The sequence below is a fragment of the Pecten maximus genome, chromosome 1 (assembly GCF_902652985.1).
Source record: "Pecten maximus chromosome 1, xPecMax1.1, whole genome shotgun sequence".
NCBI lineage: Eukaryota > Metazoa > Mollusca > Bivalvia > Pectinida > Pectinidae > Pecten > Pecten maximus.
The window spans coordinates 50,985,578-51,010,146 of record NC_047015.1 but is presented as its reverse complement, the minus strand read 5'-3'; the positions used below and the strand labels follow the sequence as shown (position 1 = coordinate 51,010,146).

At 37.3% G+C, this 24,569-nt stretch overlaps 1 protein-coding gene across 1 annotated transcript; it reads left to right on the top strand.

Moving 5' to 3' along the window:
• The first annotated feature begins 2,642 nt into the window (after positions 1 to 2,642).
• Positions 2,643 to 18,296, top strand: LOC117337251 (putative serine protease 42). The gene is made up of 4 exons (XM_033898140.1): positions 2,643 to 3,264; positions 11,533 to 12,076; positions 14,003 to 14,136; positions 16,378 to 18,296. The coding sequence occupies exons 1-4, from the start codon at positions 3,187 to 3,189 to the stop codon at positions 17,068 to 17,070; spliced, it is 1,449 nt and encodes a 482-aa protein (XP_033754031.1). The 5' UTR covers positions 2,643 to 3,186; the 3' UTR covers positions 17,071 to 18,296.
• The last annotated feature ends 6,273 nt before the right edge of the window (positions 18,297 to 24,569 follow it).

The following is a 24,569-nucleotide window of genomic DNA, read 5'->3' as shown; positions in this document are numbered from 1 at the left end:
CAACGTGGGGCAGTTGCCAGGTACTGACTGTAGGCCGGTGGCTTTTCCTCGGGTATTCCGGCTTTCCTCCACCTCCAAAACCAGGCACGTCCTTAAATGACCCTGGCTGTTAATAGGTCGTAAATCAAAATAAACCCAAAAAGGGTCTCCTTGTAGTAGTTGGTGACTACCTCGAACACTGAACAACAGACGGGACCCGTTACATGCCACCCAGAGAAACTAAGCTACATTTTCTTGCCAAGGACATTAACTCGGCAGCACAGACCAGCCCGTTTCTAAGCTTCCTAAGAACGCAAAACAAAGCAACCATGTGATTATCTATTTTAATATACACTAATCAGTCGTGTTGGCTCAAAGGCAAATGCACAACCTGTAGAGAAATCTGGAGTATAAGGAAAATCCATGTGGTCATGCATGTGACCCCCACACTTTTTCATGTCCGACCGTGAAGTGGAGCCCCGGTCGTCATGGTGAACGGCGAGTTCGCTTTCCTCTAAGCCATTCACCTTGTGGTATTACATGTACCTAATCTAAAGCATCTACGCCGGGATTATAATCAGATAGTTATACATGTATTGCAGGATGCATGACAGTCTGTATCCTTCTGTACAATTGTTAAAGATGCACAGCGCCGACGGCGTATATACACTACTTGTCACAAAAATGCATAAAATGGCATCCAAGGTAAAGCAATAAATCTAAGTAGGATATGAAAAAAACCCCAATAATATTAAAAACAAACAAACAAACAAACAAACAAACAACAGATAGTAACCGCACCCTAAACAGATCGTTTACTAGTATATGGCGGACATTACAACTATGGATTTCTTCGGTGTGTAATTGATTACAATTATTGTAGAATTTTGATATTGAACATAACAATCGCAACATATTGCCCAATTCCTTTAAAGTTTTGATTCAAACCTTGAACATGTTTCACCAATTCCGTAGATTTTACGTTTAGAAAATGGCGGCGTCCACCAACAGTCCGCATGAAATCTTCCTTTAGCCATCAAGTTATAAGGTCCATGTGTCATCTAGGACGCGACATGTTGCTAGTTCGAACCACAACGTGCTCGGATATGCCATGTTTTCTTCAACATATGCATCCGCAGGATTGTTTTCATTTGAGGATAGGGTCAACACAAATGCCGAGTAATGACGGAATTTGACGAGATGTTACGATTGCCGGACACACAATATGCGGTTATTTGGAATACATGTACATGTATGTAGACGGATGGTAAAATGTAAAATATGGTCACATACCCCAACTGAACTAAGGAAAATTAGTTTATAGTGCTTTCTTATCACAGACACTTATGTGTACATAACATATTGACCCTTCACGGGGGGTCTCCATGCAATATAAATACCCAACGATTTAAACAAAGTTAAAAAATGAGCCAAAACTGGATGTGGAGGTATAGAGGGGATGGTGGAAACGCTGTTTATCATATTATTTTTTTTAATTAGAATTTATGTTTCGTTTCACTCACAGCGGGTAGATAAGTGTTGTAGCAGTTTAGATAAGGGATTTAAAACAAACATTTTAAGCCATGCATCAAGAAGGAAACCAAAACTAGATTCTGATATATTACTATCGGACATATTTTACATGTTTTTAATACGATTTAATTTATATTTTCGTTTAAATAAGTAATTATAAATGCTAGAGCTTTAAGGAACAGGTTTTGAATACATGTTAAGTCTCATCAGCTCTATATAAAGAGAAAAGATGGGGAATTTGGAAAAAAAGAGAGAAAAAAAACCGAGGAGAAGGGCAAGAGCGATATATACAGTGGTTTATAAGATTTGAGTTTAGTTATCACTTGCGTAAGCTGTTGGCATATTAACGGGATCAACAACTTAAAATATAACCACAAACTTTGTGTCAAGTAGGTGGGGGAGGACAGGATAGGCTAGGATGGGTGAGGCAATGAATGGGACTCTACGAAAAAAAGGAAAAATCAAATAGACGATTGTTTAAATGCTTATTAAAATATCTTTAAAAAGAGACAGAAGAAAAGAAGAAAAGAAGAAAGGCGGAAAGGGGGAATAGCAGAAATAAATGAATAATTTATAATTAACCGTTGAATTGTTGTCAGAACTTTATCTATTGTCTCTAATGGTAACACATGCAAATAAATATGTTTAAATCAAACTAGGCGACCGGTGTTCGATTTTCTGGACGTGAAAATGTGTGGGTTTTTATCTGCACCAGTTCTTTGAAAATCATATTCATCCAAATGTTTTGCGTAAAGCCATTATATATTTTGTTCTAAGCGTTGCCGTAGCGTCGACTATTATGGCGCTAAAATGACGTCATATTTTTGCCATGTGATCCAGAATACAGCTATAATCCTGTAAATGCAATGACACTAATGCAAATCTTTTAAAAAAATTGGTAAGGATTTAAAAACAAATTTAATTATAGAAAATCAAATAATATTCACAAGGATTGTGAGGTGTGACCGATTTTGTATGGCTTGGCGGATGACAGACGGGGCAGACGGACAAACATTGGAGAGGGGACGGACAAATGAAGGAATGAGAGATAACAAGCTGAACGCGGTAGAGATGGCACGAGACGGGAGATAAACAAGGAAAAGACAGACGGATCGACAGATATACCAATATAATGGGGAGTCGGCTACGTTAGTCGGGCACGGCGGTGTGCTGTATTTAGTCCGTACACCACGGAAAGTATTTCGTACGTCGACAGAAGCAAGGTATAAATACATGTAGACACATGTATACTCCACATCCACATCGTAGTTTGAACAAAAATCGTCTGCTCTAGTGATCTGTGATTCGACCTGACGGATATCATACCTACATATAATACGATACTTCACATACTCGTGCGGGGTAGTTTTGAATTTGTGCTTGGTCTGTTTTGACATAACTGGCGAGATTCATCCATATTTTATTGAGGGGGTGAGTTTTTGGAGAGGTTTCCCCCCACTGCTCGATGTTTTTACGAGTGGGAAGCTTCACAGTGAGCTGGTGACCTAGGTACGGTATATATATATAGGTATAAACCACCAGACGTATTAAGGGAGTACAATTTACGTTTGACGGAGGCTATGGCATTTCTTTCACCAGACAACATTCCGGACAGGAGGGGGACATTCTGTGGACACACTTGACCAGTATCTGGCCGGACTGACCACTCTGAACATGCAGCGGACTGCGTTATTTCTCCTCTTTCCTCTTCTATCTATCTTGTTTTCACATATCGGAGTCTACAGTAAAAGAGTAAGTACACCTTTAACATAGTATATGCTATCTTATTGTTTTAACTAAACATAGTATATTAAATTAAGATAATCATCATCGCAAGACAATATTTTTATACATGTATATATAATCTAACGTACGATATGTGAGATTTTGGCAGTGCTCTCCGTAATTCTTTCTCTTGGATTTCTGTAACGCGTTTGAATATATTTTAGTTTATATTATATCGTATTGGAGATGTAATTCATGCGCAAGGATGTTTTAAACAATCTCTGGCGAAATCTTGATTACTGGGTCTGGGACAGGAGGAACCTTGAGTGTTAGGGAGGCATAGAGGGAGGGGGGGGGGGGGGGGGGGGGGGGGGGTACCGAGCTTTCTTCATCATATAAACATCTAACTATTAAACCGGTATAGGCGGCTACGACCAAGATTAAAGAGGGGAAAAAATGGTACGAAAAAAAATAAGAATAAACAAACAATTTTCATGACGTAACATGTATGTGCTAGAAAGGTAAGATATATTGTATTGTTAGTTTAATGATAATGCTAATTTGATAAGACGACTGAATTTTATTGGAAATTGGACAGTTCAGCGTCCATCTATCTACCTTGGTTAAATCTGGACGATGTCATTTACGAGGGTGTAGGTAGGATACTGACTTAAAGATATTCAGTGTTACCCAGTAGCCCCTGCACGCTCACCCTTAGCTACCTATCGAATAAATTTATACCACGCGCTTAAAAAATCAAAAGATCTGCGTCTTATACAACTCAACGTAATGATTTTAGTTTGGAATAAAAAGATGTGTTTACTTAGTTTCCCAACACAGGTTATTGCAGACTTAGGGTATAATCATTAAATTTAAAGATATACTGTTTATGTATAAGTTGCAATTAATATATATATATAGGTGTCTGTGTGAATACATTTACATGTGATAACATGTATTTGTCTTTTTGAATATAACAAATGGTAATTCACCGATATAAGCACGAGACGTTAACTATATGGGGGCATATAAACAAACCAATTTTTGGTATTTATGACCAACCCATAAAGATATCAACATTTTTTTTCACATTCCATAAAACACTTCAGGACCTGTTTTAAGGTTTTACGACCAATATACACATAACACACCCTGGATGTTTTATTTATGAACTGAATTACATCAATGACGATCAGCTACTAATAATCCGGAGTTTCGGATTATAATACCTTAATTACGATTCATTAATCCGAAAAGTTCGTTATTCTGAATGTCATTCAGGCTAATAAGATAGATAGTGGACATCGTCTCTGTAAATCCGGAATCTACAATAAAAAATTAATTGTTAAATATTTGATTTTGATTCATTAATCCGGAGATTCAATTATTCCGAATATCACTAGGCTAATGAGGTTGTAATATAGTCTCTGTATAACCGTACTCAATCCCGCGATCTATCTAATAATTGTTGTTAAGCATAAGCATACACTAATAATGATTCATTAATCCGGAGATTCAAGTATTCCGAATGTCATCCAGTCTTTTGAGGTCGTAAATATCGTCTTTGTGTAGCAACCGTACTCAAACCCATGATCTTTTTCTGGGTAATATTTGTTATGAATTAGAATACATAAATAATAACTCATTAATCCGGATATTACGTAATACCGAACGCCATCCAGACTAATGAGTAGAAACTGTATCTCTGGAAATATCTAACTTGTCACTTTTGTAAGTTAGTACATTACAACAATAATCTTTATACCTTTTCCAGATAGTTTATTATGAATTGGAAAACTTCAATAATGATTCATTAATCCGCAATTTTCCGAATATCATCCGGACTAACGGAAGTGATAATTAACAGCGACTTTTAGAATATTGACGATCTTGTATATGTTTTAACCAAACCTTCAAACCTCTCTCTAGATCCCTAACGATAGTTTCATAGAGACCATCTAGACAAGAAAAAAATTACATTATTTAGGGGTTAACTGTAATATTTGTTTTACGTTATTGAGCAATAACACAAAAAACTGGGGTGTACTCTGAATAAACCGCGAAGCGGTTTATGAAAAGAGTACACCTCAGTTTTTTCGAAGCGGTTTATGAAAAGAGTACACCCCAGTCTTTTTCGAAGCGGTTTATGAAAAGAGTACACCCCGGTTTTTTGTGTTATTGCTCAATAACGTAAAAAAAATATTACAGTTAACCCTTATAATTTAATTAACAACGATAAGAAACATTTTCATTAAGTTTAACATGTTTATTTTGTTCCAGATATTTAAAAACACATCGATAAATACAAAATCCCGTGAACAACGATTACTCCGCTGACGTCACAGTTAACCAATGAAAATGCTTGTTACAAGCAAAATTAAATTATATGGTATGCATTTTCAGTTTTGGTCGTCGCTATCTTACACTGGGTTTTGCAATTGACATTATGACCATAAATCAATGTTAAATTACGTCACATTACTCATCAGTTTTTGCAAAAACTCCAAAACCCTGTTAATAACAAGTGATTTATATTTCGAGCTTGGCTTTTGGCCTCTGAACGATCTTCAGACTATATTTATGGTCAATATAAATGCAATCTGGGTGACAGATAAATAAAATGACTCGTTATTTATATTTCATTGGAATATTCTCCTGTCTTGTTTTATCTAATTTTAACTGAAAGAGTTTTCCGAAATCAAAGCCATATAAATGATTAATATAAGCAAGCTATGAAATATACTGTACAATATATATGCTTTCTGATTGGATTGAACATGTCATTGAAATTATAACCATAATCATCTAAGTGCTTTAACCTGTATGATCTTAGGCGATGTAAACAAAACATTGACGTAACGCAGAGGAAAATTGCGTCAAGTGACGTCATTTTATTTTTCTGTAAAATAAAAAAAACTCCAGTTAAATACAGTTTTATTGGGAGATCCCCACACAAAATACTATCTTATTTGTATAGACTCGACTCTAGAAATGTAGGATTTGATACAAGATATTGCAAACACATAATTTTGTATCGTGAGAACTAGGCCAACGATGGTGTCCAGAGTCCAGTTGTTCAAAAGAATTGCTAAAGGAAAATAGAAGTCATAGACAAAAAATGAGATGAAGAGTAGCATACATCTTTAAGTTAAAATCGTTATTTTTATATAAATGTTAATATCGAATCAATCGAAATTTCAAGCAATAATATACCCCATTTAACGGCAAGTCTCAACTGACACCAGAAACAAATAATAGCACGTTACTGTAAAACGCCTGTGTGAGATTAACATTGCCTTTTGATAGGCTGGTTAATCTAGTTATCTTGTATCGAAATCTGACCGAATTTATCAAATCAAATATGATATGGAAATGAATTGTATATGCATGTTCGTGTACGATATTTCACATAAAAAACCTATTCATGTCAATGTTTTGAAGCAATACTAGTATCTATTGTGTGCTTTTCAATTGCATTTTTGAGCTCTAATGCGTCTCGTATATTTTTCCGATTGTGACGTCATAATTAAAGATTTTAAAGAAATCCAGTCGAACTATAAATAAAATAAAGCTTGGTGAATTTCTCAAAACGACTTCAATATGACGTAATCATAGTAAGCTGGGTCCAATATCCGCACAGGTTACCTTTTCAATGGTTTCTCTTTAAAAAAAAAACTGTCTTAACAATTTTTGCTTTGTTTAAATTTTCCACAAGAAAAAAGATCTATTTATGATATTTGTTAACCTTTCTGTCCACTGTTAAATATCAAGTGCAAAATCTGTGTGACGTCACAGTACCATGACGTAATAGCAAATTTCATTCATTCCGACGTAACGTGGGAGTGAAATGATGCCCGACGTAAATCACCAGCCTTGAAAAATGTACTGGGATTGGCGCATGCGTGGTGTGATTGTGACGTTATATATTTATCATCTGAGCGAGGTCTGCATTGCATACTGTGATGAAGATATTCTTATAATTGTATTCAATGGAGTCTCCTTGAGATATGATGTATTTTGACAAAAAATAAATGTCTGAATTTTCTTTATGCAATAAACCTACGGATGCTATTTTTAGTACTAATACACCTTTAAAACAAGAGGATGTTATGTAATATGAAAATAAACATGTTTTGACCGTTTTTATTGATAAGCAGTGACGCAAATGATGTCTATTTGTGAGAGCAAATGCCAAATGTATTGATTATTTTTACGGGTTCATTTTTATGATGTGGGACTTTTCATTTCCTGTTTTATCTTCTCCGCCGTTTTGTATCATATCATTTTTCATCCCACAAGTTAGATATCTTGTTTCTCACACGTCGACACCGGGATTGAATTCTACTCTCGTATCGCCCCACGCTGTCTGCAGATATCTTCTATCTCCCACTCAAAGTGTGTGGGAGAGTGAGAAAGACGGAAAAAATCACCAGCCTGCAAACTAGTATGTTTTTCACATGCATACACACCGAATGCCCTTATGTTTGTTGGCGATAGACACACCTTAATCATCTCCGATTCTAACACCGGGACCGCTATCACCAAAACACAATGTCGGACCTTTGCTTCGTTCGTGCCCTATGGCCCGGTTTATAGGAAAAAGACCCCTCATTAGTTAAAGTCTGTGACCTCATTACAGCGCGTGCTTGCGGTCTGTTTCCGCTGGTTGCAAACCTCTGATAGTAGCACATTCCACCAGCGCCGACATTCCCACGGCGTAACACGTAGCACGTCAGATAGCCCATTCATACTCTCGGGAATAATAATAAAAAAAACAACGTAAAGATTCCGGATTTTTATTCAATTGATTAAAATGACCTATTGATAACAAACAAAAACAGAAGTCAATAGTCAAAAAGTGGATTAAAATCAATAAATGATGTTTAATTTAAGGTGAACTTCAAACTTAGATGTTCTCTTAATCTAAGAAAACGTGAGGCGTTAACAGACACCTCTTTTTGGTGCAATTTTGGTATCGATTTGTTCAGACATTTACTACTGCATTCTAAGGTAAACAATATAATATTTCAATTATAAAGCCTAATACTTCTACGTTAAAACTTTTTTTATAATTCTAAGTCGCAGAATACATGTGTATATATATATATATAAATTTCTTTTTTTAACCACTATATCTGTGTTTGAAATATTCATAAATACATTGTCTAGAAATGGGCGATGTTTTGTAGTACTGCCGTGTCATTGAGAGCGAGTGTACTAGTATATTGACTGAGTCACCTATTATCTCCATACGAAATGATTCACTTCCCTAATGGCGGAAAGCTACCTAAATGAATTAAATATCTATCAACCCATCAAATTCGTCACTTTTAAGTTGGATGGACATGGCACTATGACAGTTTATGTCATTTAGTGAAATATGCTTCTGTATTTCTTACAAAGTTCCTTTGTTTGACCGAAGTCTTATATACACTTCAATCATTGAATTAATAATGTACAATTTCTGTCAATCATTCGATACATACATGAGATAATCAAAGGTTCCTATTCAAATTGTCCGTACTTCGAACACACAAACAACCGCAAGGTAATCGTCTAGCCAAAAAAGCACACGGTTTTACCTATTCCCCCAAAAAGAAGCTTTGATGTGATTTCAAAACTTGTAATCAAAATTTACGACTACATTAAAAGAAAAGAAGATGAAAAGAGATTTAAATTATTAAAACATATCACCGCCCATTTAAATTTTTTTTTTTTAATTTTTATAGCATCAAAATTTGACACATGCATGTTTGCCAGGACTTACTCAAAAATGTGCCAACATATTTGCATCAAATCTGCTTAATATAACATGTTAATTATATCTTCTCGTGGCAATATATTTAGACAAGACAGCGGATCCTTCAAGCAGCACATGGATAAGCTGTGTTGTGTAAACGGCCTGAAATGTTCACAGGACTTGGCAGCCATGTTTGTTACATACTTTACATCCCACGTGTCTATTGCGTGTTTCTTTAGTCTGAACGAGGTCAAGGTCACGCTTAATTATGAAACAAATTTATAACGAGCTTGCACATTGTGCCAAAAACCATGTTTGTTTTTAATATGTAAGAAAACTTGAAAACAAGATTATTAAAATACTGACAATTTGGCAACGTTGAGCATAAACAAGACAAGAGGATGTTCTTAAATGCGTTTTACAAATACATGTATACAATATTAGAAGACCCTGGGGAAAGACAATCGCGTCAAATTCTTTAAAAAAGTATATATTCTATTTTACAACTAAAGCTTAATTAGTCTACAGTTTTCCCATTGATAACGTGTATTACTACAAACACGCAATACAGGGTAGACCATGTGAACACCAACATGATTTCTGCCAAGTCGCCGTGCGATATAGAACTCGGAAACCGCCGTTGATATCTCGATATTCATGCAATAACTGAAAAATAAAAATCTTATTCGTGATGAATGGTTATTTTGCAATAGTTTAAACAGAGTATATCATTAAAAAGCTCAAGAGAGGGTTTCCGACATCGCCGTTTTATGATCACAAATAGCGTCATATATATTTCCACTTCGGATTCTTATCGGGTAAACTCGAACAACGTGCTGATAGATCTAGATACTAGTAGTTTTACTGAAGGAGGACACTTATAATCTTTCAGGCGTTCCCTATCACACAAAACTAACCGTTTATAACAGTTAAGTGAAAAATAAAACGCTCCTTAAAATCGAACAGCTTTGCCCGTAGTCGTAAAAATATCTAGATTCACAACAAGTGGTCATTCGATAAAAGTGTGTGTAAAAAGATGATTCATCTTGTAGACCGATATCGAATCCTTAGTCATTTTACGTGCGAATAATGTGTACAAGTTTACGTCTGTGTAATTGCCGTTGTGGTCTCGGGCCTTATTCGGATTTAACGAGAGTCCCCCGAGAATCTTTTCAACACGTTTTAAGAATTATATGAGCTACGTTTCGCTTTCCCTAACTCAGCTAATCAGATAAGGGTCAACCGTCCGCTTGGCCACAGTGACCATTGGTGACAATCGCCACATCAGCGGTCATCAATGACCAGCTTCAGGCAATTGACGCCCATCTATGTCGTCAATAACTTTAAAAACCAATTACGGAGACTCCCTACCGGAGTATGTTCCGGGCTGTCTTACTTAAATTCTCCACTAGGGCAGAGGACTATAATTATATGGTATAAAGCTAGAGAGATAGAATTCTCACGGATCATACAAGGCTCTGTAATGTGTATATAATCATCCACATTTAATGAACGGCCATTATTTGATTATTACGTTCAATTTTCTGTCGAATGTACATGTAATTTGAACTTTGCGTCTACCGTTGCATTCGAAAAACCTCGTTCGTTTTCATTTATCAACACAATGATGGTTTATTCATTCACGTTATTTACAATCAAGCGCGAGTTATTCCAAATGCATAAAGAATGAATTAATTTTAAAATTATATCTTATATTTATTTAATTACTTTCAGGTGTGGTGTATTGATAATTTGTGCTGATATAAATAATATATAGATCTATCTATCTTAGACCCCAATCCTCCCCCCTCCCCGCACACACACCCCACATACGCACGCTTCCATCCGGGCTAAGCGTGATACATATAAATTGATATAAACGTTTTCGCAATTGTTGTATTCTATATGTCTTGCGCCTCTTGACACTTTGAATCTATATTTTCTATTTTCTAACGGCCCCTTCTTCTCTATCTCAACGCTTGGTGATAAAAATGTTCTTCTATCTTGACTTTACGAGTTACAATATATTTTTCACAGGCACTTGCATATAAAATGTTAATTTTAAGAAGAAAATGGACACGGCAGGAATCTGGGTACTGTGGAAGGTTCAAGAGTTGCTTTCCACAATATCAAGACCCTTGCATTATCTGAATTTACATTTAACATTTTATGTGAAAGTGCTTGTAGAATTTTCGATCGGCTGTAAGTAAAGTCGACTGGTTAGCCCTTTGTCAGTATGATGTGACCGGGTGAGGTGTCGCGCTTCCATGTCAACGAGTGGCGTTTCAGTATGACGACACTATATCAAAGTCTGTCGTCCTCATCTAACTTCGACTGTGATATAGCGAGGAACGAAAGAAACAAGCTACCATCTACCCTATCCGGACTTGTGGGTCTGTTGGTTTGGTTAGGGAGTTTTTTTCTGTCTGTATTTTAGGGAAAGTCTGACATATGAACAACGTCAATCACAGAAAATATCAGCACGTGCTGTATATCGTAATATGTGATCATGATTAGGTTAATAATACACTAATAACCCACGTTTTATATTACAGAGACCGGGAATAGCGGGTGACAGATCACGGAACTTAATTGAAACCAGAATGAGTTCTTCTCAAAATACGTCACTGGTTTCGTCTGAGAAGGGTGGTAAACATCAGTTGTTGTGTCGCTATTATTCCAAGTGGTCGAAATGGTCAAGCTGTAACCGACATTGTGAACAGAGTCGCGTGCGGCGGTGTAAAAATCGTCAATATTGTGGTACGAGCTTCCTTAAGGAAAAGAGACATTGCCGGAAACAAAAAGGTGTTTGTTCGTCGCTTTCTTATAAAGTTATTGGATTCAGAAGAAATCGATTGATGGAAAAGATTCTTTACGACCTTCTTTATGATGACTGGTCCCTGTGGGGGCGCTGTAAGCGTTCATGCCGGAAACGGCGATTCCGCATGTGCAAGGAACCAAGGATTTGCGGAAATAGCTACATACAACAAGAGAGAGACTGCAAACTTCTTGGTACTCTTTGTGAGAAAAAATACACTTTAAGAAGTGATGAAGAAAATTCTTCTGTCGTGAAACAAGTAGAAGCACCAGGACCATCAGGTGAGATACATGTAAAATGTTATATAAAAAATGCTGAGCGCCAAGTAGTAGTAGCAACTACCATTTTTATAGACTTGCATGCATGTCTCGTCCAGAGGACAGATTCCAAAGTCTTCCTCGCACGGACGAGGCGCAAGTAGAGTCCAAAAGTGCGACAGTGTCAAAGGAGACATTAGGAAGAAGTTGATAGAAAGAAGAGGGGGCCGAGTGGTTAAGGTGTCCCGACACTTTATTACTAGCCTTCCATCTCTGGGTTGCGAGTTCGAGGGTCGAAACCTACGTGGGGCAATTGCCAGGTACTGACCGTAGGCCGGTGGTTTTTCTCCGGGTACTCCGGCTTTCCTCCACCTCCAAAACCTGACACGTCCTTAAATGACACTGGCTATTAATAGGACGTTAAACAAAAAACTACCCAATAGAAAGAAGAGAGACGATAAGATTTCGAATTTAGTCGCCTCTTATGACCATTCTTACACCCTACCTGTAGGGCCTCACTGTGATCGGCCAATTTGCAGTAGGATAGGTTTATAGCAGTTTTATATAAAACTACTACAACTCCTTGCATTAATATCAATTACTGTCAAAGTATTGGGTTTCGAAATGAAGTTTGCTTACGCTGCCGTCACTATGGCAATGTGTTAACCAGAGTAAATATTATGTGAAATTATATAAATAGGATGTAATTGTACAATAATTCAACATGGTAATTAAATTATGATCAGACGAACGATAAAAGCATACTGATTTTACAGTCTCCCTATGGATCGTTGTAGTGAGGTTTACAGGGACCTGGGAATTTGTTACAATCTAGGTGTACTTTAGATCTATATCGTGGTGTGTGAGCAAATTTTCATTCGTTTAGGGGGCTTTTTACTTTGGGTAAAATGACATCCCTTTATGATAATTTGTACCGAATGTTAATTTTGCCCCTAAACGTCTGAACATTTTTATACAGTGTATACACACCAAGCTATTTCTAAATTCTCATAGTCTGTAACCAATTCTCAGGTCCCTGTGATAACTATGGCAACCGATTCCAATTACTGTTTCAAAGACTGGCTGTGAAATCAATTTATTAAGTTATTAGCCAATCGGCATTTAAACACAAATACAATCTTTCAAATTATTCAACTCATCCGCCGTCAGTTAGTCATGCCCTGGGCGAGTACACATCTTGTACTAATACGCAGAGGGCAGCGACCGGAAGTGGAAAGGGTTGATGTTACTTATCACGAGATAATTGTGTTTGCTGCAGACAACCCGTAACATCGTTATCTGAACCACCTATAATTTAACACTTGAGTCACATTTAGTACATGTACAGTACCACATACCTCTGTGATGCCAAGTGTACTTGGTATTCTACATTAAAGCACTACTGGGTCTGAAAGGTAAAATTCGATTTATAAAAATCTATAATAAACAATCATCATTGATTAATGAAATCTGTCTTGATATTGTGTCCGGTTAAAATATGATATTTGGTCCTGCTTGTTTTTCTTATATATTTAATCGAAAAACAACACATACTCTAGAAAAAGGGTATGTGTGATGTGTGATGCCGCAAAAACGCTAAAATACTATAGCTTTCTTGTGATGGCGAAAGATATTTGTAAAAGGAATTCCGCGAGTTCTTGCGGACACAAATAAGATATTTTTATAGTTTGGCCTTACATGACTTGCCGATGGGCTTGTTTGCATTCGAGCACATTGACTTCAAATTCTTCCAACGTCCGCAAAGGGACACGACAGCTACTGTTCGTGGCGTGGTCAATAAAACGCTTGTTTTCGAGGCATGGTCAATAAAGCTCTTGTTTATATGAATGTCTAGACGGGGATTGTTAAAGGATCCGGTATCTAGCAGATTACATTGTCACGTTACGTACTTTGATATAATTAAAAACACTGTAATTGATTTTTTTTCAGGCAAAGAAGGTACACATGACGTCGCTGCCCCTACTCTAACAGAAATCAGTAATGTTTGCGGAGAAAGGAAAATGGCCGGCTCATTCAGAATCGTTGGTGGTCAGGAAGCACGTCCGAATAGCTGGCCATGGCAGGTAGGCTGTAGGCTTGACCATATTTATACTTACTGGACATATCGAGAGCTGGACAATATACACCTGTTGAGCCTACCCATCTCAATATAGCCTTGTTTAGACCTGGTTTTATCTTACGTCCTGTTTGCACGATATACGGTCGTTTAAAGGATGTTTTGATACGGATACATTTAGTTGATGACAACCGGCTGTTATTAAACTCATTCAGGAACTTTTTATCTATTATTGCATAAAGTGTGCACTTTTTTTTTTGAATCCAGACTGGTAAAGAACTGGTAGGCATGCTTAACACACGATACAAGAACACTATGGACGATGCACGCACGCGACCCTATACACGGACTAAACACGATATAGGTGTTATACACGGAATAGCACGACATTATGTGTCATACGATACACGCGACACGTATGATACATGCGTCACACACGATACACACTGTTCACAGAAATCACGCGCCACACACGATACACACTGTACACAGAAATCACGCGCCACACACGATACACACTGTAAACAGAAATCACGCGCCACACACGATACACACGATATACACTGTACACGCGCCACACACTATATACACTGTACACGCGCCACACACGATACACACTGTACACGCGCCACACACGATACACACTGTACACAGAAATCACGCGCCACACACGATACACACTGTAAACAGAAATCACGCGCCACACACGATACACACTGTTCACAGAAATCACGCGCCACACACGATACACACTGTACACAGAAATCACGCATTACACACGATACACACGATACACACGATACACACTGTACACAGAAATCACGCGCCACACACGATACACACTGTAAACAGAAATCACGCGCCACACACGATACACACTGTTCACAGAAATCACGCGCCACACACGATACACACTGTACACAGAAATCACGCATTACACACGATACACACGATACACACGATACACACTGTACACGCGCCACACACGATACACACTGTACACGCGCCACACACGATACACACTGTAAACAGAAATCACGCGCCACACACGATACACACTGTACACATAAATCACGCGCCACACACGATACACACTGTACACGCGCCACACACGATACACACTGTACACGCGCCACACACGATACACACTGTTCACAGAAATCACGCATTACACACGATACACACTGTACACACGCCACACACGATACACACTGTACACGCGCCACACACGATACACACTGTACACGCGCCACACACGATACACACTGTAAACAGAAATCACGCATTACACACGATACACACTGTAAACAGAAATCACGCGCCACACACGATACACACTGTACACGCGCCACACACGATACACACTCTACACAGAAATCACGCGTCACACACGATACACACTGTACACAGAAATCACGCGCCACACACGATACACAATGCACACGCACTTCATGCGCTTCACACGATACACACTGTACACGCACCCAACACGATACACACTGAACACGCGCCAACGCGATACACGCTGTACACGCACTACATGCGAACACACGATTCACACTGTACACGCGCCTTACACGATACACAATGTACACGCGCCACACACGATACACACTGTACACACGCTCTACACGATACACACTGTACACGCACCCAACACGATACACACTGAACACGCGACAACGTGATACACGCTGTATACACACTACATGCGCTTCACACGATACACACTGTACACGCGCCACACACGATACACAATGTACACGAACCACACACGATACGCACTGTTCACGCGCCACACACGATACACACTGTACACGTGCCCCACACGATACGCACCGGACACGCGTCGCACACGATACAAACTATACTCGCGCCACAAATGATACGCACTGTACACGCGCCACACACGATACAAACTGTATACGCGCCACACACGATACACAATGTACACGCACCCCACACGATACATACTGTACACGCACCCCACACGACACACACTGTACACACACACCACACGATAAACACTGTACACGCACCCCACACGATACACACTGTATATGCGAGTATTTAAGGGCTCCATCCAACGATACAGAAAATCTCTCCACAATGCAATCATTTTTATCAAACATGCATACACGATACAGGCACTCTTATCATACACGTACGATCAAACATGTTAAAATTACCCAATCTGTGTCGGGAATCTTTTATCACGCGCGTCAATAACCTGTCAATTTTATTCCAGGTTGCTATTCTTACGAGGTGGAAGGAACAATATTGTGGCGGAACTCTCATCGCTCCTAACTGGGTACTAACTGCCGCGCACTGTATCCGGAAACGTTCCAAGAGGCGGAAGGTCATTGTGCGCGTGGGCGAACACGATATTCAGGCCTACGATACAACAGAAGTTGATTTACGTGTAGAAAGGGACTTCCCACATCACAATTTTGACTATGAAACCATTACAAATGATATTGCATTACTTAAACTCAAGGACAAAAAGTCTTACCGAGAGAGTGACCATGTTGTTAAAGGATATGCCTGTCTAGCGCCGGAAAATTACGAGGTTCCAGACGGAACTATGTGTATGACAGTTGGATGGGGCAAGGAGCGGAATACAGATGTAACCGGAAGTGACGTTTTACAGGAAGCACAGGTGCCAATAGTTAATAAAAAGAAATGTCGAAAGGCGTTTGACTATAAAATTACGGATAAGCAAATTTGTGCGGGGTACAAAAAAGGTGGTGTCGATTCTTGTGCCGGAGATAGCGGTGGACCCTTACTGTGCCCGAGAAACGACAACGGTACAATGCGATGGTTTGTATATGGCGTTACTAGTTATGGCGAAGGGTGTGGACAAAAAGGAAAATTTGGAATTTATACAAAAGTCACAAATTACCTTAAATGGATTCACAGAATTGTGAGAAATAATCCCTAATGAAGCGTGGATTGTGAACTATACCAGTCGTGACATCTCGACTAATTTCGGCACACATCGTTATCCAATCAGATTCCACCTCTAGCTGTGATTTGACGAGTTGTCGTGCCTGGTTGCTTTCAAATTAAGCTAAGAAATCATATATTTTTGTTAAACGTTGACCATGTTCACTGATGTATTTTATCGTATTTTGTTGATGTTTTTTTTTGTTTGTATGTATGTATATATGTTCGTATGTTTAAGACAATCGTTTACGTATAATTTATTCACATTTTAACTACAAACACAAACGTATTACAGATATGATATGTATTTATCTGATCATCACATATGTATTATAATGACGTTGTCGGGCTTCATTCCATTAACAAAAGATAGATATACATGTACGTATATGCTGAACAGTCTGAAAATATTTATTGGAAGCTTAGTATGATATATCATATGTTACTGCTAATTTGCTAATTTCCGAGGGTAAATATTTTCGGGGTGCCACGTCAATGATTGAGGTTTTAATGCGTGAAAATATCGTCAAATAGCAAAAGATACTTTTCGTTGTGTCTGAATAGCAATTTTCACGATAGGTCTTGTTTTAATATTTTCCTAACCTGAACTCGAAAAAAAAAACATCTCACGAAATCCATAATGTATTGGTGCATTTCAAGTATGCATAATCCATATATCAATTATCATATGCTAATTATGAAATTCATAGCAAATTCTTTATAATTTGTATTAAAACTTCACTATATGGCCAACGTACTCAAACAGATTTGTATTTGCGCAGTAAAGGGGTTTGGCTGTACAGCATTATCAGTACATAATGAAATTGGCAGAACTTATGAGCTAGCGATACATTAAAGTGTCAAATAAGAGTCTAGTTACCGTGTACATTTCATTCATTACTAGGGAAATATATTGCAATATACATCAACTTGATTAGTGAAATATATTGCAAAATACATCGCCTCCATTAGTGAAATATATTGCAAAATACATCGCCTCGATTAGTGAAATATATTGCAATATACATCACCTCGATTAGAAATAGCATTGATAACAAACTGAGGCATGTGACATAGCCGACATCTAACATGGATATCACAGACAGCATTTATATCAGATTTACGTCTGCATGGGTTTAAAACAACACCCAGTAACACTAAATATGTTCAGAAAGGTCACCATTCATAAAAAAAAAATTAAAAAAAATGAAATCACAATTTGTATCCAGCAACGACTGATATTGATTCATTCTGGGGGAAGACGAACTTTATTTTATGGTCAGGTCATATGGTTTGCTTATTTAGGTATTTCGCTGGAATGTTGATCATAGCTCGCGCTGACCTTCCATCCGGCCATACACACACAATTATACTTCACACGTGTGTATATCAGTACAATTTAACCCTGTGTCTGTCATAGCAATTTCCTGTATATATGAGATCACAGGGACACGCGAATCCAACTTTTTTTGTGATTAGACAAATTGGTCTGTTTCTGAGAGTAAACATTTTTGATCGGACCTGTCCGGAAGTGGAAGGTGTATTGTTAAATAAGATTTCAACAGTTTCGGTCAAAACTCGGACGATGATGCTAATGTCCTAAGGTTGAAATCTACTACATATGTTCCATACATAGTAGAGGAGATCTGGGGGTACCATGCCCCTGTGTGCGAGGTAAATAATATCTTACAACATACTCAAATGTATTCCAAATAGCGTTATGACTTTTCTGCAAATAATGTAATTTTTGCGGACAATTTTTTTACGATTATAAAAAAATGACATATTTTCTGAGATTTCCATTCGAATTAAAGGTCACAATTCCACGCCAATATCCTTTGTCACGTGATCTTGTAATTTCCAGACAGTTTTGCGAAAACACTAATGATTCTTTTCCCCGAAATTTAGGTCCCATAAACAGATAGACAAATAGACGTTTAAGTGCGTGAAATCTTGGAAAAAGGGCTCCAAATTTTTGTATTATATCCAAATACAAAACAACCGATAAAGAAGCAAAACTGATCATATTATTCATTAGATATTGCAGGTAAAATCCTTTTTACTTGATAACTGATATCTTATTTTTCTTTATGACTTATGACTGTGACTGTGTCACCCGTAATTTCATATGTTTTATTATTATATTTTTACTAGTGAAATATCGAAAAGTAATCATTCTATCTGATTGGACCAATCAGAACACTGCTTACAAACGACAATGGGGAAAATTCAGATTTTTATATATATCTCCGTCATTTCATATGACGTCACAATGCAAGATAGAATACATAACGTCACGATTTGGCGTACATTTGTTAGCCGTTGACAGGGGACCGCAATGAATTCTGAGAGAGATTGAGCTGCCTCGGTATATTTTGCTACAAAATGTAATAAACAAAATATCTAACAGTGTCTTCAGTAATACCAAATATATTTCACTCGTTTGGCTAATATTTTGATATCACTACGCACTCGTGAAAGATTAAAAAATATTAGCCAAACGAGTGAAATATATTCTGGTATTACTGAAGACACTGTTAGATATCCTTTATTCATGAATAATGATGTTATAATTTATATCCGGGCACCTTTGACAATGATTATTAGGGCTAAGGTATTGTATTAATGCCTTCATTGTACATGAGAATTTTGTACTCGTAAACTATATTGCTGACAAAGCATTTTACATGTCTATATCCACTGCCCCGCATAATGCATGCACATTTTATAATGATAATTCATAACAATGTTTTTCAAACCTATGTTCTACTTCAAGAGAAATCGTTAATTCATATCGAATTTATCTCTTTAATTGAAAGTCGTAAATTGTCACGGTTAATTTTAAACTTCGTTAAATTGCCATCATTTAGACAGTCACTTTGCTGTGTTTCAAAAATATCGGCTTTTAATTAATAAGGGAAAATTTGGAAAACGAATTATTAAAAAGAAATACAGTAAAATTAAATTAATTGTTGAATAATAAATTAAACTAAAAATCGCGATGGCAAATGAAACGCGAGTCATTGTATCGAGGGGTTGCTGTACTTGTCAATATAATCATGTATACTTTACATAGATCTAAGAACACATCGCGGAGACAAAGCCAGTACTAGGAACTGATACATATTTTGTACGTTACAATATGTTTGTTCAAAATCGCGCGTAATCTTGATTATCACGTGACTTGGATAAATTAATCAATATGGCGAATTGTCGACTTCCGGATTATTAGCGACTGAACGTTCTTAAAATGTAACGGCGTGCTTCAATATATTGACACCTGGTATAACATCCATCTTGAATATTCGGTGAAACCTCGATATAAGGCCACTTTCTTAGTCCATCGTACTTACTGCCAGCATATAAGGGTTCATTATTCCATTTTGGTTTTTACGTTTTTTATTCATATCTCTCGATAATAAAACATAGTAGAAAAATCCGTTGAAAACGTCAAAATAAGCTCAAGACAATATATCGAGGTTTTACTATATAATATTTATGTTGTCTATGTATTGTTTCATTCATTTATTCAATCCTTTATTATTTAAAACAAAATTAAACCTGATATACGCACACATCATTTAGAATGAACGTAGTATCTGTCAGGTCCAAAGATTTTATGAAAATCGAAAGACAGCGAATTCTTTACAGAAAATACAGTATCACGAAATCGCAAGTCATGCGCAAACTATTCGATTTAATGTTGTGATACTATTTTTTAGCCAATCAGGATTCGAACAATATTGTTTAAACTGTTCCTTGTCATCAGTAGAGTTATGATTATGATGAAATTGATATCACAACAATTCTTCATTCTATACTATGACAGATTTTAGTTGCCTTTTTGTGTAACTTATTTGATAGAAGGTGTATGTTTTATAAATGGTAGTATACACCCTTAAGTTAAATAAGAGAGTTTAAGATTCTCGTTGGTTGATTCGCTGTCCATTAAGTATGGCATTCTTTCTTCATTTCTGTAAAGGACAAGGTCATTACGGGTCGTGTATTTTAATAGGACATTGATTACTGATATATTATGAGATTTGTGTTATAAATGTAAAATACTTGTAAATATTGTGGATTTACATTTACCCCGTGTTGGTGTTGTCATTGATTTGTTTTTCAATTTCTTTTGATTTGACATAAGACTTACATACCAGGTCTTGTCGATGAAGCTGGAGACGCTAACTTCTCTGAAACACCTGGTCTGAATCTCCCTGTACTTCCTTAGCGTTCTCCTTTGAAAGCTTCATTTCGTTCTGTAAATAGAACACAAAGAAGTTATAGATCAGAGCAGGTCTTTAAATGGCAAATGCACATATACATGTTCAATATGGTTTTATGCAACAGGAAATTCAACATATTGATTCGAATAACACATAGACCAAATAAATATTTCCCAATTTGGAAAGACAAAATGTGATTGGAAAGTAGTGATAAAATACATTCTTAGACCGTCGCAATCAAGCTACAGCAAAATTTTGTATCTAAAGAAAGAGGGTGCGAAAGCAAATGTCTGCAGGGAGTGGGGGCGAGGGGGGGGGGGGGGGGGGGGGGTCACATTAATCACACCTGACGCACATGCAGCTGTTGTCAGAGACACAATATCATGCAAATAAAACACTGTTTAATATTCAACCGACATGAACTGCACATAACATTATGTGGATGATTTTTAAGTTAATAGTTTTGGGAATCAAAAGTCACGTTTCAAGTAAATATCAAAGAAAGCTACATGAAATATACATAACAGTAATTAAGTATATGAATTTCACATGGGAAGAGAATGTGAATTTCAACACGACCATGAATCAAACGGATCCTGCGCAGTACATATATCAATGCTGTTGTATACGGTATATATCAAGAATGTAATTTCTTAAAACTTATATTCAAAAAGAAAATATTCTCACAATAAAAGATACATATACGGACACTCAGAAGCGGTGTACCCCGGAGCCAATTCTTAGAAACAAAAACATGAGCATGAATGAGAATGAAAACTACCCCCCCCCCCCCCCCCCCCCCCCCCCGCGCCTGCAAATAAAACAAAAAACAAATAAAAAACAAACAAACAAACCAAAACAAAAACATTAAATCAACAGCAAAACATACTCAAGTTCAAATGACAAGTTCTAGGTCAAAATCGATGAACAAAAGCAAATTTGAAACAAAGAACGAAAAAAAATATGCACCATGACCAGATGATTGCTCAAATAGTTTTGGTAGTAAATCTTAAAAATGCATTAATATTCTTCAGTGGTTTGAAGGAATTTCGGAAAGATTTCAAACGATATATTATTTCTAATGTTTAGGTTTTTTTCTTTTGAACTACATTTAATTATTTGAGCAAGTTTAGATAAATTTGAGCACAGATCTCATGTTTCAAAGATACGGGTCCTGGTGTTCCAGGTGAGTAAGCTTCTTCTACTTCCTTGGCTATGACGTCACTAACATCCAAGGCCATACACTACACTAGCGAACATACGAAGGATAATATCGTACACGCGGGGTTTTATATTGGACATGGGAAATGAATATTTTCCAATTGAGGCGATGATTTAGCTTGGCTAAAATCTTCATGTTGCATCTCCCGAAACCTGTCTTTCCAAGTTCCAAGAATAATTCTATCTATGTAATGTCCAAAGATCATCCAAAGCTTGGAACATCATTTCAGTTTCCTTGTGACAAGCAGAGAACACAAAGTCCCTTAATAACTTTGATATGTCGCTGTCTGGGGACAGATCTGAAAGCCTTCTTCATATCATGGGCGATAGCTAAACTCCCTAAGGCCAAAAGTGAGGCAGTCAATGTCGAGTCATAGAAAAAACGGAGAGAGAGAAAGAGAAAGAGAGAACAACATGATTAAGAGGAACGGAGATAAATTGTTCCACAGAAGACGTGATGTCTCGTGCGAACCATGATATCAGGACAGCAAATGCATTGTCTCGCGCAAGAATCATAACACTTACAACGAACGAACTCGTCCTCACCACTTCGCTACTCTAAAGCTGAACGTCATACGGTAAGTAATAAGCCTCCATCGGGGCACAAAACAAATAACCTTCACACAGCGGGCGTTCGACAGTAATGCCATACTAAGAAAGTAGCCACGAAACGAAACCTCTAGTACTGCAGGAGGCTCCACATTAGTCGCCTCTTCAGGACCATATAGTCGATAACGGTATAAGCTGTTCATATTCCAGAAGATATGGACACTGATGTCGAACTTATCAAGAAGTGATTAGATTAAAAAAGAAAATATATGTTTCAGTGATCATGGCAAAATATCCTGCTTGATTTATAGTTTCCCTCTTTTGAGAAAAAATGATAAAGAAAAGCAATAGGATTTACCCCTATTTCCTCTATTGCTCCCCCCTCCCCCCTCCCCCCTCAGGCCCCGGTAAACCACACCTCTTTGTATACAACAATGGTCCCCTTCATCTTCACCATTAATGTTCTCGACCAAATTGCATACATAAAGTATGGGAGTTGAGGTCATCAATCTATACACTGACACGTCCTAGACGTCCCAAATAGAAAAAATAAATAAATAATTAAATAAAAATACATAAAAAAAATTAAAAAAAAATATTCCGAAACCATATCTCTAAATCAAAACCTATATAACGAGGAAAAAATTAAAAAAAAAACAAGATATAAATTTGCATAGAAAAACTCGAAAAACAAGGAGCCGAGAAAGCTCAGTCGGTTAGAGCGCCGGCAACATAACGGTTCGATGATCCCTACACGTGTCGGTTTTGGTTGTGTTCTTAGGCAAGACACTTTACCCTAATTGCTCTGGATGACAAGCGACGGGCCTGCCGTATGTTGTTAGGAGAGGTAGTCACCAACTACTACAAAAATGCCCCTACGCAAAAATGGCCTTGGCTGTTCACGGGGAGATAAATCCAACAAACAAACAAACAAACAAACAAACAAACTCTTCAAAAATACAAGAAGAATTAGATCAGTTTCACAGAACTCAATGTTCGAGGTATTTGCACTCAGCTGGAGTACGCATAAACCTTTCATTGGTGTTAATTGACATTCAAATAACAAAATAACAGAAATTCTCTCATTGATATCTGTATTTATCATACGTAAACCGGAAAACGTAACAAAAAATTGGGAAAACATTAATATAGATGGCAGAATTGTACCCGAGACCTGCTCTGTCTATTAAAGAAATCTGACGTACTTCCACAGATTCTTACCAGAGACAAACCATCCGTCAACACCTAATTAATCAAAGCCTGATAGAGCCGATACTAACCACGCTGAAAGTAGGGAAGCCAAACACTTGTAAAATGTCTGTCATCGTTAACACATAACGTTATATATCCGGCCACTTATCATCTGAATTTCATATAAAAATTACGCAAATTCAATGCTTGAGTACACTTTACGCGTGAACACATTCCAGAAGATTCCAGGTTCATGTAAGTAAACTTTCAAACAACATTTTCAATAATGCCGAATTCTCAACTAAAT